The sequence below is a fragment of the Gymnogyps californianus genome, chromosome 5, assembly GCF_018139145.2.
Source record: "Gymnogyps californianus isolate 813 chromosome 5, ASM1813914v2, whole genome shotgun sequence".
In the NCBI taxonomy this organism is placed as follows: domain Eukaryota; kingdom Metazoa; phylum Chordata; class Aves; order Accipitriformes; family Cathartidae; genus Gymnogyps; species Gymnogyps californianus.
The window spans coordinates 9,224,314-9,233,973 of NC_059475.1; the positions used below are offsets into that span (position 1 = coordinate 9,224,314).

Genomic DNA, 9,660 nt, shown 5'->3' on the forward strand with positions numbered 1-9,660 from the left:
CGCGGTCGGCTGCTCTGAGGCGCTCCCGCCTCGCGGCAGGCCTGCAGCGGCACGCGGGCGGCCGTTCAAGCGCCGCCGCCGCGCTCGCCCCGCCCCCGGGCCCGGGCACGACCAATGGGAATAGGCGCGGGCGCGGTGGCCCCGCCCCTCGGCGGGCTACCTCTCCCCGCGGGCGGGGCGCGGCGCGGCAGTGCGCGGAGCCGTCGCCGGTCATGGCCACGGTGCGGGAGAAGGCGGCAGCTTTGAGCCTCAGCGCTGTCTGCAGCCCCGCCGCCAGGCCGCCGGGTACGGGGCAGGGAGCGGGACGGCGGCTGAGCGGGGCTGGGGGGAGCGGGCAGCGGGCGCTGTGCCCTCAGCCCGGGCTTGGCGGGGACGGCTGGTGAGGCGAGGTGAGGTGAGGTGAGGCGAGGCGAGTCGGGTCTGCCCTGCCCTGCCCTGCTGCGGGGCTCGGGGGCTCGGAGCCGTCCCGCCCTGCGCCTGGCCGCTTCACACCGGGAGGTCTGTGCCGGCGCCTTTCCCGGCTCCACAGAGGTTCAAAAGTTGGCTGCTCTCCGCCGCCGGTGGAGGGAGGCGTTTCCGCCCGGGAGGCGCCGTCCCGCACCGAACTCGGCCGCCGCCGCGGTGGCGCAGCTTCGCTAAGGCGCGTCCGCCCGGCTCGGCGGCGTGCGGCAGCCCCGCGGCCCGGGCGGGGGGGCTTGTGGCTGGGGCGGTGGCGCGAACGCGGTGCCTGTCAAGTGCCCGTGGAGCTGCGGGCGGCGGTGAGTAACAGGGAGACTCGGACAGCTGTTTCTGTCCGGAAAGCGAGTTAAGAAGCGGGTGGCTCGTTCGTGCAACGTAAAGGGCTAAAGGTCGCTCGCTGAGAACAATTTCTGCTTTTTCCCCCCCTCGAGCACCTTAACTTTGTAAAACCTTGTAACCTTAATACATAATGCCACACTTGTACCACTTCCCCCAAATAAGATTTTGGAGGGGAGTGTGTGGAAGGAAGAGGTGATAAAGCAGTGGTTTGTAGTAGAATTATTACAGGTAGTATGCGTTGATATTTATTTTAGCAACAGAAACCAGCGTTGGTGTATGTTTGGTGGTGTTGGGTTTGGGTTTTTTTTTTTTCCTTCTAGACAGGCTTGTCAGCTATCAAAACGTAGGGCTGAAAGGAAATCCTGAATTCTGTTTTGTTTGTTCTGCCTACCTGAAGGCGTTATCAGGTTAAAGTATCAGCAAGTGCGTGCTTTGTCTGTGTTGTACTTTTAAAGCTTTGGAAACTGGAGATTCTGGAAGATTTCTACCTAGTCTGATTCAATGCCTTGTATTAAAAAGCTTTTTTTTGTCCTGATAGAAATCTTTTCAGAAAGCAGGTGTCTATTTGATAATGGCTCTGAAGATAATCGTTGCTGTCCTTCTTAACAATGTTGGTGTGTTCAAATGCTATTGTGTTCCCTGCTTTTTTTTTCCCCCCTCCCCAATCTTTACTGCCCCCCTGACTTCCCCTCTGCCTCCCCCTGCCAACTTGCTAATTTCTGGGCTCTCTGGTAGATGGAGATCAGCTGGAAATTCTGGTGCTCAAAATTGGAATACAATTCTCTAATGCCACTTTAGACCAAACGGAAAAAATACCTCCTGCATCTCGGTGGAAAATGTTCATGGTAATATGTTCCAGAATGAGTTGCATGTTGTTTTTTTTTAAACACTGCATCACACTGTTAATTCATTTCGTTTGAGGTCTGTCATAACCCCAGATGGCTTTCTGCAGGATTGCTGCCAACTCCTCATTCCATATTTTGTCCTTCAGCTTTTGATTTCTCTCCTCTTCCTCTGCTTTCTCTCTTAATAAATTATTCATCTGATTTACTGAGAAACATCTATTCTAATTCTAGCCTCTCTGGTGGCTGCAACTCTTCCCAGTTAGGTGCCACCTGCAAACTTTATATTCTGTATTTTTAAGTCCTTGTGGAGGCTGAGTCTAGCCTCTGGTCAAACTATTAGTTGCTAGCATACTATTCTTAATCAGATTGGTAAATGAGTAATAGTTCAGTGGTTTTATTGGGGGAGGGAAGACTGGTTGGCTCAAGGAAGTGGCATTGAGTACACAGAGCTTAAATCTTAGTTGGAGCTGTGGTGGTAGAAAGCTGTTCTGCAGGTAAGTGTTGAGTGAGTGGTGTCTCAAGAGAGTTCTTGCTCTTGTTAGTGATATGCTAAGCACTGATACTAGGTAGCTTGTGTGTATGCACAGTCCTGTAGGAAACAAGATTCTAATGTGTCTCTTCTTCCCTGCTTCCCTGCCCAGCTGTATAGCTTTGTCAGTGTTAGCAGAGGAACTGAGGAGTTACAAGTACGTACAGCTAGTTCTCGGTTGTGGGAACGTGCGCTGAGGAGTAGGTTCTGCAAGTGTAACCATTAGGTGATGGAGGAGCATGCAAAAGGGTAGTGTCAAAGTGACAGGCTGAAAAAGTAGAAACTCCTGGTTGCAAAGCTTCAGGCTAATATAGTGAGAGCAACCACCACAGTGAAATACGTTGGTACAATGCAGACAGGCTTGCTAAGAAAGTAACAAAATGTTAATACATGAGCAACCCAAGCCAAACTGGAAGTCTCAAAGATTTTCAAATCCTTACAAGATTCATGAAAGCTGGTAGCCAGAAAGGGGGCAGTTCTTTTCTAATTGCAGTATGGATTCAATCTTTATGCTTTCTCTGTTCTTAGGCTTTAGCTTGGCACAGAAACCATTTGGAGCAACATATGTCTGGAGCAGCATTATCAATGCACTTCAAACTCAAGTGGAAGTGAAAAAGCGTCGCCAGAACCTGAAGTGCTATCATGACTGTTTTATTGGTTCAGATGCGGTGGATGTTGTCTTTGCCCATCTTCTACAGAACAAGTATTTTGGGGATGTTGACGTTTCCCGTGCTAAAATAGTGCGTGTATGTCAAGCACTGATGGATTACAAAGTATTTGAGGCTGTTTCAACTAGGGTCTTTGGAAAAGACAAACGGTCTGTATTTGAAGACAGTAGCAGTAGCCTCTACAGATTCACAAATGTCTCAAACCAAACGGAACTTGATAAAGATTACCAGCAGTGTACACCACAAAGGTTAGTACATGGAACGTGAAGAACAGAAATTTTTTACAATAGGAAAATGTTACGTATTCTGGTGGAGAGAAGGGAAAACTGTTGTACAATTACAGAACCTGGGGGGGATAAAGTAGATACTATACAGATGTTTGTGGGTGGAAGATAGGTAGGAAACAGCAATTTGAAGTGAGTAAATCATTCAGCCTGCATAGTTACTTGTTTTGTATATCTGTTATCACATCGCCTTGGAGGAAGGAGGTAGGAGGGTAGAAATTAAGTGCACTACAGATACTGATCTATTGGGCTCTAAACCAATACAACCAACTGGAATTCAGGTGCATCGAATAGGCTAATGCAATGGAATGATCTTTAGCCACTGCGCACCTAGCTCTGGCATAAGCCAGTAATCGATCCAGTTTTTAAGGAAAAAAACAGGTAAAAAATGGTTTTCTTCTTTCATCATCTTAGCTTCACTACACTTCAAATTTAGCTTTTTGAAATGTTTTCAGCTGTTTCTTCATGCATGTATGACTTGTTCCTAGGCTAGATAGCAGGCTGTTATGTTGTTATGCTATTGCATGCCATCGTAGAACCAGAGGGAAGTGCAATGGTGAGGTTTTGTTTCCCTGTCACTTCAGGAGTGGGCAAAGAAAACCCTGGTACTAATTAAACCATCACAAAACAGAACACACTGCTGTGTAGATGACACTTGGCCAAATAACTTCCCTTAAACAGTTTTTGTCAAGTGTTCATCTCTGAACATATTCCGACATATTCTTACAAGAAACTACATTCATGTAGTTATTGCAATAGTTTTAGCAATACGCACTGTTGAAAATTGCAAATTGACCTAAAAAGAAAATACCTTATGTGATTGATGTATTCATGAGAGTAGCAAATGTGAACTTCAGTGCATCAGCCCAACTGATCAGAAAATTCTAGAAGCAGAGATTAAAAATGGATAGTTCCTTGGTCCTGCTTCTCCCCTCTCTTCCTTCCCCCCACCCCCCCAGCTCTTGTTCTGTGCTAAAGCAAACTGTCCCAAGGCTTTATTTGGAAAGAGGAGAATTCATGAGAAATTAAAAACACTTTAATCAAATGAGGTATTTAAAAATATATTCATCACAAGGGCTGTTAAAGCAAGACTTAGAATATATCAGACAAACGGTCATGAAACAAGGTTATTCGTGTTCTGTTAGTGTAGAATGAAGGTGTTTTTCTTCTGGGCAGGACACAGATCCATTGGATTACAATTCTTCATTTAGTGAAAGGAACAGATCTATTGATACATACAGCTTGTCACATATGTAGCAAAGATAGTGGACATCAAAAGGATTTTGCAGTGCCCTAAAACAAAGAAGCTACAGAAATTGAAATTAAACAAATATGCTCAGAAGAATAGTAATTTTGTGGCTGGGGTTGTTATGCTATCTACTCAATAGCATATGAAAGCAGTTATGAGAAGAACGACCTAACACACAGAAGTGGGTGACAGGTTTCTGAAGCCTTCCATTAGCTGATGGCATGAACAAGCTGCATAACTTCAGGAATGGTGTTGCTGCTGAGCAACCACCCTCTAGGTTTTTCAAGAAGAGCTCTAAATTTTTGTCCTTACTTCGCCATCAGGAATAATGTCGTAAAACTCTGGAGGTTTTGAGGGGGGAATTTTGTTTGGTTTTTTTAATAATTTCCCCTCCTTAACATTTACTCTTCTTAGATTTTCTCTGTGGTAATTGAGGTAGCTTGCTGATGCCGGCTGTGACAAGTTCCAAGGGAGGAACTATGCAGTTGCATGCAACTGTTGCAAGCAAATAATTCTTTAAGGTATCATACATTCTCCTGTGCGACTTGGACAGAGAAAGTGTTGGGCAGGGGAGGGGGGCGAGAAGATTATGTAAATATTTATATAAAGAAAACATTTTTTTAATCTCAGACAGTTATCCATATCTATATGTTGCATTATATGTTTGGTTATCCATATATATGGATATAAATACACATAAAAACTGTTCTTTAATCTCAGACATGAGAAGAGCATGTTATTTCACTCTACTCCTGTCAAACCAGAAAGCTTGGAGGATCTCTGGGAAAACCTGAGTTTAAAGCCTGCAAATACCCCTCAAGTAAACATCTCGGATAGTTTGTCCCGTCGAGGTAAGCCAAATAATGTCTCAGTCATTTGTTTGTGGGAGAAGGAAGATAATTGTAGGACTGGAAAGGCTTATGCCTGTCAGATTGGAGAGGGAGTCAAACTGACTCTCATAGTATTTTGTTTTGAACACCATGTCATAACAAAGGCAAATTATACTTGTTGCAGGCTTTTTATTTCATCAGACAGGACCCATTATCTCCAGTTGAAATAAATCAGTGTTGAATTTTGTGGAGAAGAATACACAATTGTGTAGAGCTTGATTTGAGTTAGGAACGTTCTTCGTAATACTCAATTACCTGTAGTACTTCTGTGCTTGACTTAATCATGGCCGATAGTCTACTGTTAGCTAGAACTCTTCCCTAGCTTTTTAACTGTGTATCTGCACCATCCGGCACTCCTTCAGTATTGTGTGAAACTGTTCTTGACAATTCATGTCTTCTCTCTCAGACTAACCTATGATCTAATGTGCTTTTTCCTTTGGTTAAAAATGCTAATGCATCCTAGAAACTCTCAAAACTCGAGCCAGATCATAATTGCGGAAGCTGTGATAAGGATAACGTTGCTGTTACGCTTTTTTTTTAATCCCTTATCTAGAACAAAGATTGCTTGCAACTTAGAGCGCAAAGAATGTAAGGCACTTCAGACTTATCCAAAATGCAGTTCTCCGACACTTGTAGTTAAATAAACAAATGGCTAATTCTTGCCTTTTGTGGTGATAAAAGGCACTTAAAGCTGATAAGGGCCACACTCTCTGCTACTGTAAATCTTTGTTTTGGTAAAATTAACCTGTTAGGTTAGGACTGATGGGAGGAAGGGAAGTTGTCTTTTTTATAATCTCTTTTTGCACATGCTGAATCTCTACCCTTCCCAGTTATTAATGAAGTATGGCAAGAACAAACAATTGCTCGTCTGCTGCAGCTTGTAGACCTTCCGCTCCTTGAGTCTTTACTTGAGCACCAAGAGATCAAACCTCAGCTTCCACAACCAAGGAAGGGAACTGGATATGTCATCACAAGTAACTATCTAGACAGAGAGATTCTCAAGGCTTTCAGTGACTCACAGTAAGTATTCATCGCTCACCTCTGCAACTTTGAAAAACTTTCTGCTTTTTGGGAACGTAAAGCACAGTTGATCTTTGGGTAGAAATGTAGTAGTCTCCAGTACTGCAGAAAGGATGTGAGGAGGTACTTTTCTCTCTGTTAGACTTGACTGGAATAATGGGTAAATAATAATTGCTAAGCTCTAAACCAGAAGTAGCTGAGATAATTTCTGCTGAACACTGGAAGAGTTTTTGAATGCAATGATAGTATTTGATAGTATTCAGAGGGGAAATTGTTTGCTGCATTGAGGGAAGAACAGAGCATTTTGCTATCATCTTGAGATTTTTTCTTTAAAAAATTACTTGTGAGGGAATAGTTTAGTTTCTCCCACTATATTAAAAAAGCCAAGAACGCTGAGCCTGAAACTGTATATAAATACAGTTAAAAACATAGTCTGAAAGACTTTTACCAATCTGAATCAGATCAAGGTTCATATTTCTGTTTATCTAGCAATAATTATGTCCTTGTCTAACAGTGGAGGACCATCACTAGCTTTAGGTTTAACTGCTTGTGACTGTTTACCTGTGTGGATTACTAATTCTTCATCTTGATTAAATATATAACAAAGAGGTATATACTGTGATTGAGAAACATACATATATACACACTGTGATTGAGAAACCAGTCTACCTACTTTCTGTGAAAAACAATGCAACGAACTCGGAAAGGCATCAGTAAGTAATGCTACAAAGTTAAACCACTCTGTCTTCTAGAACAGATGAATGGCTCTCAGCAGCAATAGATTGCTTGGAATATCTTCCAGATCCTATGGTGGTAGATATTAGCAGGAACTTGCCTGATCAACCAGATAAAGCAGATGCATGGAAACTACTGCTGTTTGAAAATATTGGTAGATACTATGGCCAAAAAAAGGAGCCGCTGTTAAGCCATGCATCTGAAATTCATTCAGGAATTGCAGAACTATTAGGTAAGTAAAATAAAGCTGTGTTCCTAAGCTTATGTGAGAGATATACTGACAAACTGAGTATTTACTACAGCAGCCAAGCTTAAAGGCTGACTTCTGCAAGTTTGTTTTTTTTTATTTAATTTCTAGTCATGAAGACAGTGCTTTGAAATTTTGGTCCTGACTGTATGCAGTTCTGTAGTTTTTGTTCAGGTCTGTGTAGAATGGCTGTGATACTGGAGTGCTATAATTTGGTAGTAGTTGGTATCCATGGAAATTAAATATAAATATGGCCTAATACCAAATATTTAGGCCATAAGATCTAAGCTTAAAGCTGTGTGGATACTTTGTACCCCATTCACAACTCTCCCCTCTTTTTTCCACAAAATGTATGTTTCTTAAATTTTATGTTTAGACAGCATTTTAGGAAGCTTTTGATGTTTTAGTCATCAATTAACATAATCTGATCCCTGTTCTCCTTATATTTCATCCTTCTCTGCCTTGATTATTCTTCTTGTTCCATGTTGGTGGGAATATTTTGCATTTATATCCCATTTGTCCTTCCTACATGATAAAGGGAGGATACTAGTACAACCTACTTCATTTAAATAATTCACACATCTAAAATGGGTATTCTGCATAGTAAGGCCAATTAAAACTTAGCGAAGCTCTACAAAATGGTTTGCAAATAATTCATCAAGCTAGCCCATTTATCTAGGACATATTCCTCATTTCTTGGGAGATCTTTATTTCCACAACAAGAGGTCATTCATTTTCTTAACAGAACCATTTTCCTTTTTCAGTATTTCACATTCCGTTCAAGACGGCTGAACTGTAATTGAACTTAATTGAAAGTGAGCTTTCTTAAATATCAGGCTAAAAGCCTGGGTGTGGGCTGTTCTCAGATCGTATGCAAACAGCTCTCATCAGCCTGTGAGAAATGTTTGTGAGAATGAATTGCTTTGTTTGACGAGTTCTGTTTAGAGAGATTAACTTCTCTTCAGTGGCTAATTTAGGTGTTTTATTGTAACATTTATTTAAATAAATATGGCAAAAGATACCTTTATCTCTCCCCAGTGAATGGGAAGATGGAGCAATCTTTAGAAGCTGTTCAACTCTATTTGAAACTTCTAGACAGCCAAGTCAGGGAGGAGTTCAGAAGACTACTGTATTTCATGGCTGTTGCAGCACATAATTCTGAACTCAAACTACAGAAGGAGGTAAATGTGCATACTTAACTGTCACATGTTGCTTTACACTTATTGAAACATAGAGGTCCCAGATACCGGTCAGAAAACACTTCTGTAGCTTAAATATGTGACTACAGGAAAACCAAGGACTGTAGAAGAACAAAGGTGGTGCCCTTCTTAAAGAGGGAGACTAATTCTCCTCTTCTGGTCATTATTTCACGTTATTCTTTAGAGTGACAACAGGATGGTTGTGAAAAGGACATTCTCTAAAGCTATTATCAACAATAAAACCTTATCCAGAGGGAAAACTGACCTCCTGATCTTATTCCTTGTGGATCACCAAAAAGATGTGTTAAAGGTAAGTGCTAGAAAATGACTAGGTTTTTGTTATCTTGTGTGCTTATGCAGAATTGCCTTTTTCTAAGCTGCTGTTAGACTGTCTTCTCTTTCTATTCAAGATCCCAGGGACACTGCATAAAATGGTCAGCAATAAACTGGTGGCTTTGCAGAAAGGCCAAGATCCTAGTAAGATAACAGGTAACAGTTTAAACTGAAATTTTTATTCTTGTCATGCACCCAAGTGAGAAATAGAAGGGACTGAGATGATGCACAAAGACTTGCTGTAACAATGACTAATTTGACTCTAAAGGAGGATGGGTCTGTAGAATCTTGAGGGTGGTTGACTGTGGTGTTAACTATCTGAACGTCTCATGCTTCCTTTTAGGCTATACCTTTTGCCAAAAACTTGATGAAAGGGAGTATCGCTCCAATACAGAGAAGACGACAAGAGATGAGTTGTTATCTCTATTGAAAGCTATTGATGAAGATTCAAAGCTCTCTGACAAAGAGAGAAAGAGACTGCTAGGTCAGTTTCATAGTAGTAATCCAAGTATTTTTATGCAGTATTTTGGTGACAGAGTTACTAATATGTGTGTGTGACTTTAAATGTAGATTACCTCCTATACTCCAGCATTGAAAACACTAATATATTTGTAAATCTTTTGTATTCATGTATCTAATAAAATTATTTTGTGGAAATGGATGGAATTTATACAATTATTACCAAAGCCAACGGTACCCAAGTTTAGCCTGTACTTATAGTTTAGCTTTGCTCATTCTTATTTGCTGTAGGACCAAAATAATTCTTCCTTTTCCTCACCTAAAGCCAAGTCTATTGACTCCCCCTATTCAAGTATCAAAATTACTGAGATGGGAAACACCTCTCCATGAACAAGATCTCTCTG

General features: G+C 41.8%; 1 protein-coding gene across 2 annotated transcripts; it reads left to right on the top strand.

Moving 5' to 3' along the window:
* The first annotated feature begins 212 nt into the window (after window positions 1-212).
* Window positions 213-9,458, top strand: DEPDC7 (DEP domain containing 7). Of its 2 annotated transcripts, none has more exons than XM_050897857.1 (9): window positions 213-285; window positions 2,701-3,092; window positions 5,101-5,224; window positions 6,094-6,283; window positions 7,036-7,250; window positions 8,304-8,446; window positions 8,649-8,774; window positions 8,875-8,953; window positions 9,141-9,458. In XM_050897857.1, the coding sequence occupies exons 1-9, from the start codon at window positions 213-215 to the stop codon at window positions 9,353-9,355; spliced, it is 1,557 nt and encodes a 518-aa protein (XP_050753814.1). In that variant the 3' UTR covers window positions 9,356-9,458. The 2 variants fall into 2 exon arrangements, with proteins under 2 accessions (XP_050753814.1, XP_050753813.1); XM_050897856.1 differs by having other exon boundaries at window positions 2,701-3,088; window positions 5,094-5,224.
* Window positions 9,459-9,660: the final 202 nt, after the last annotated feature.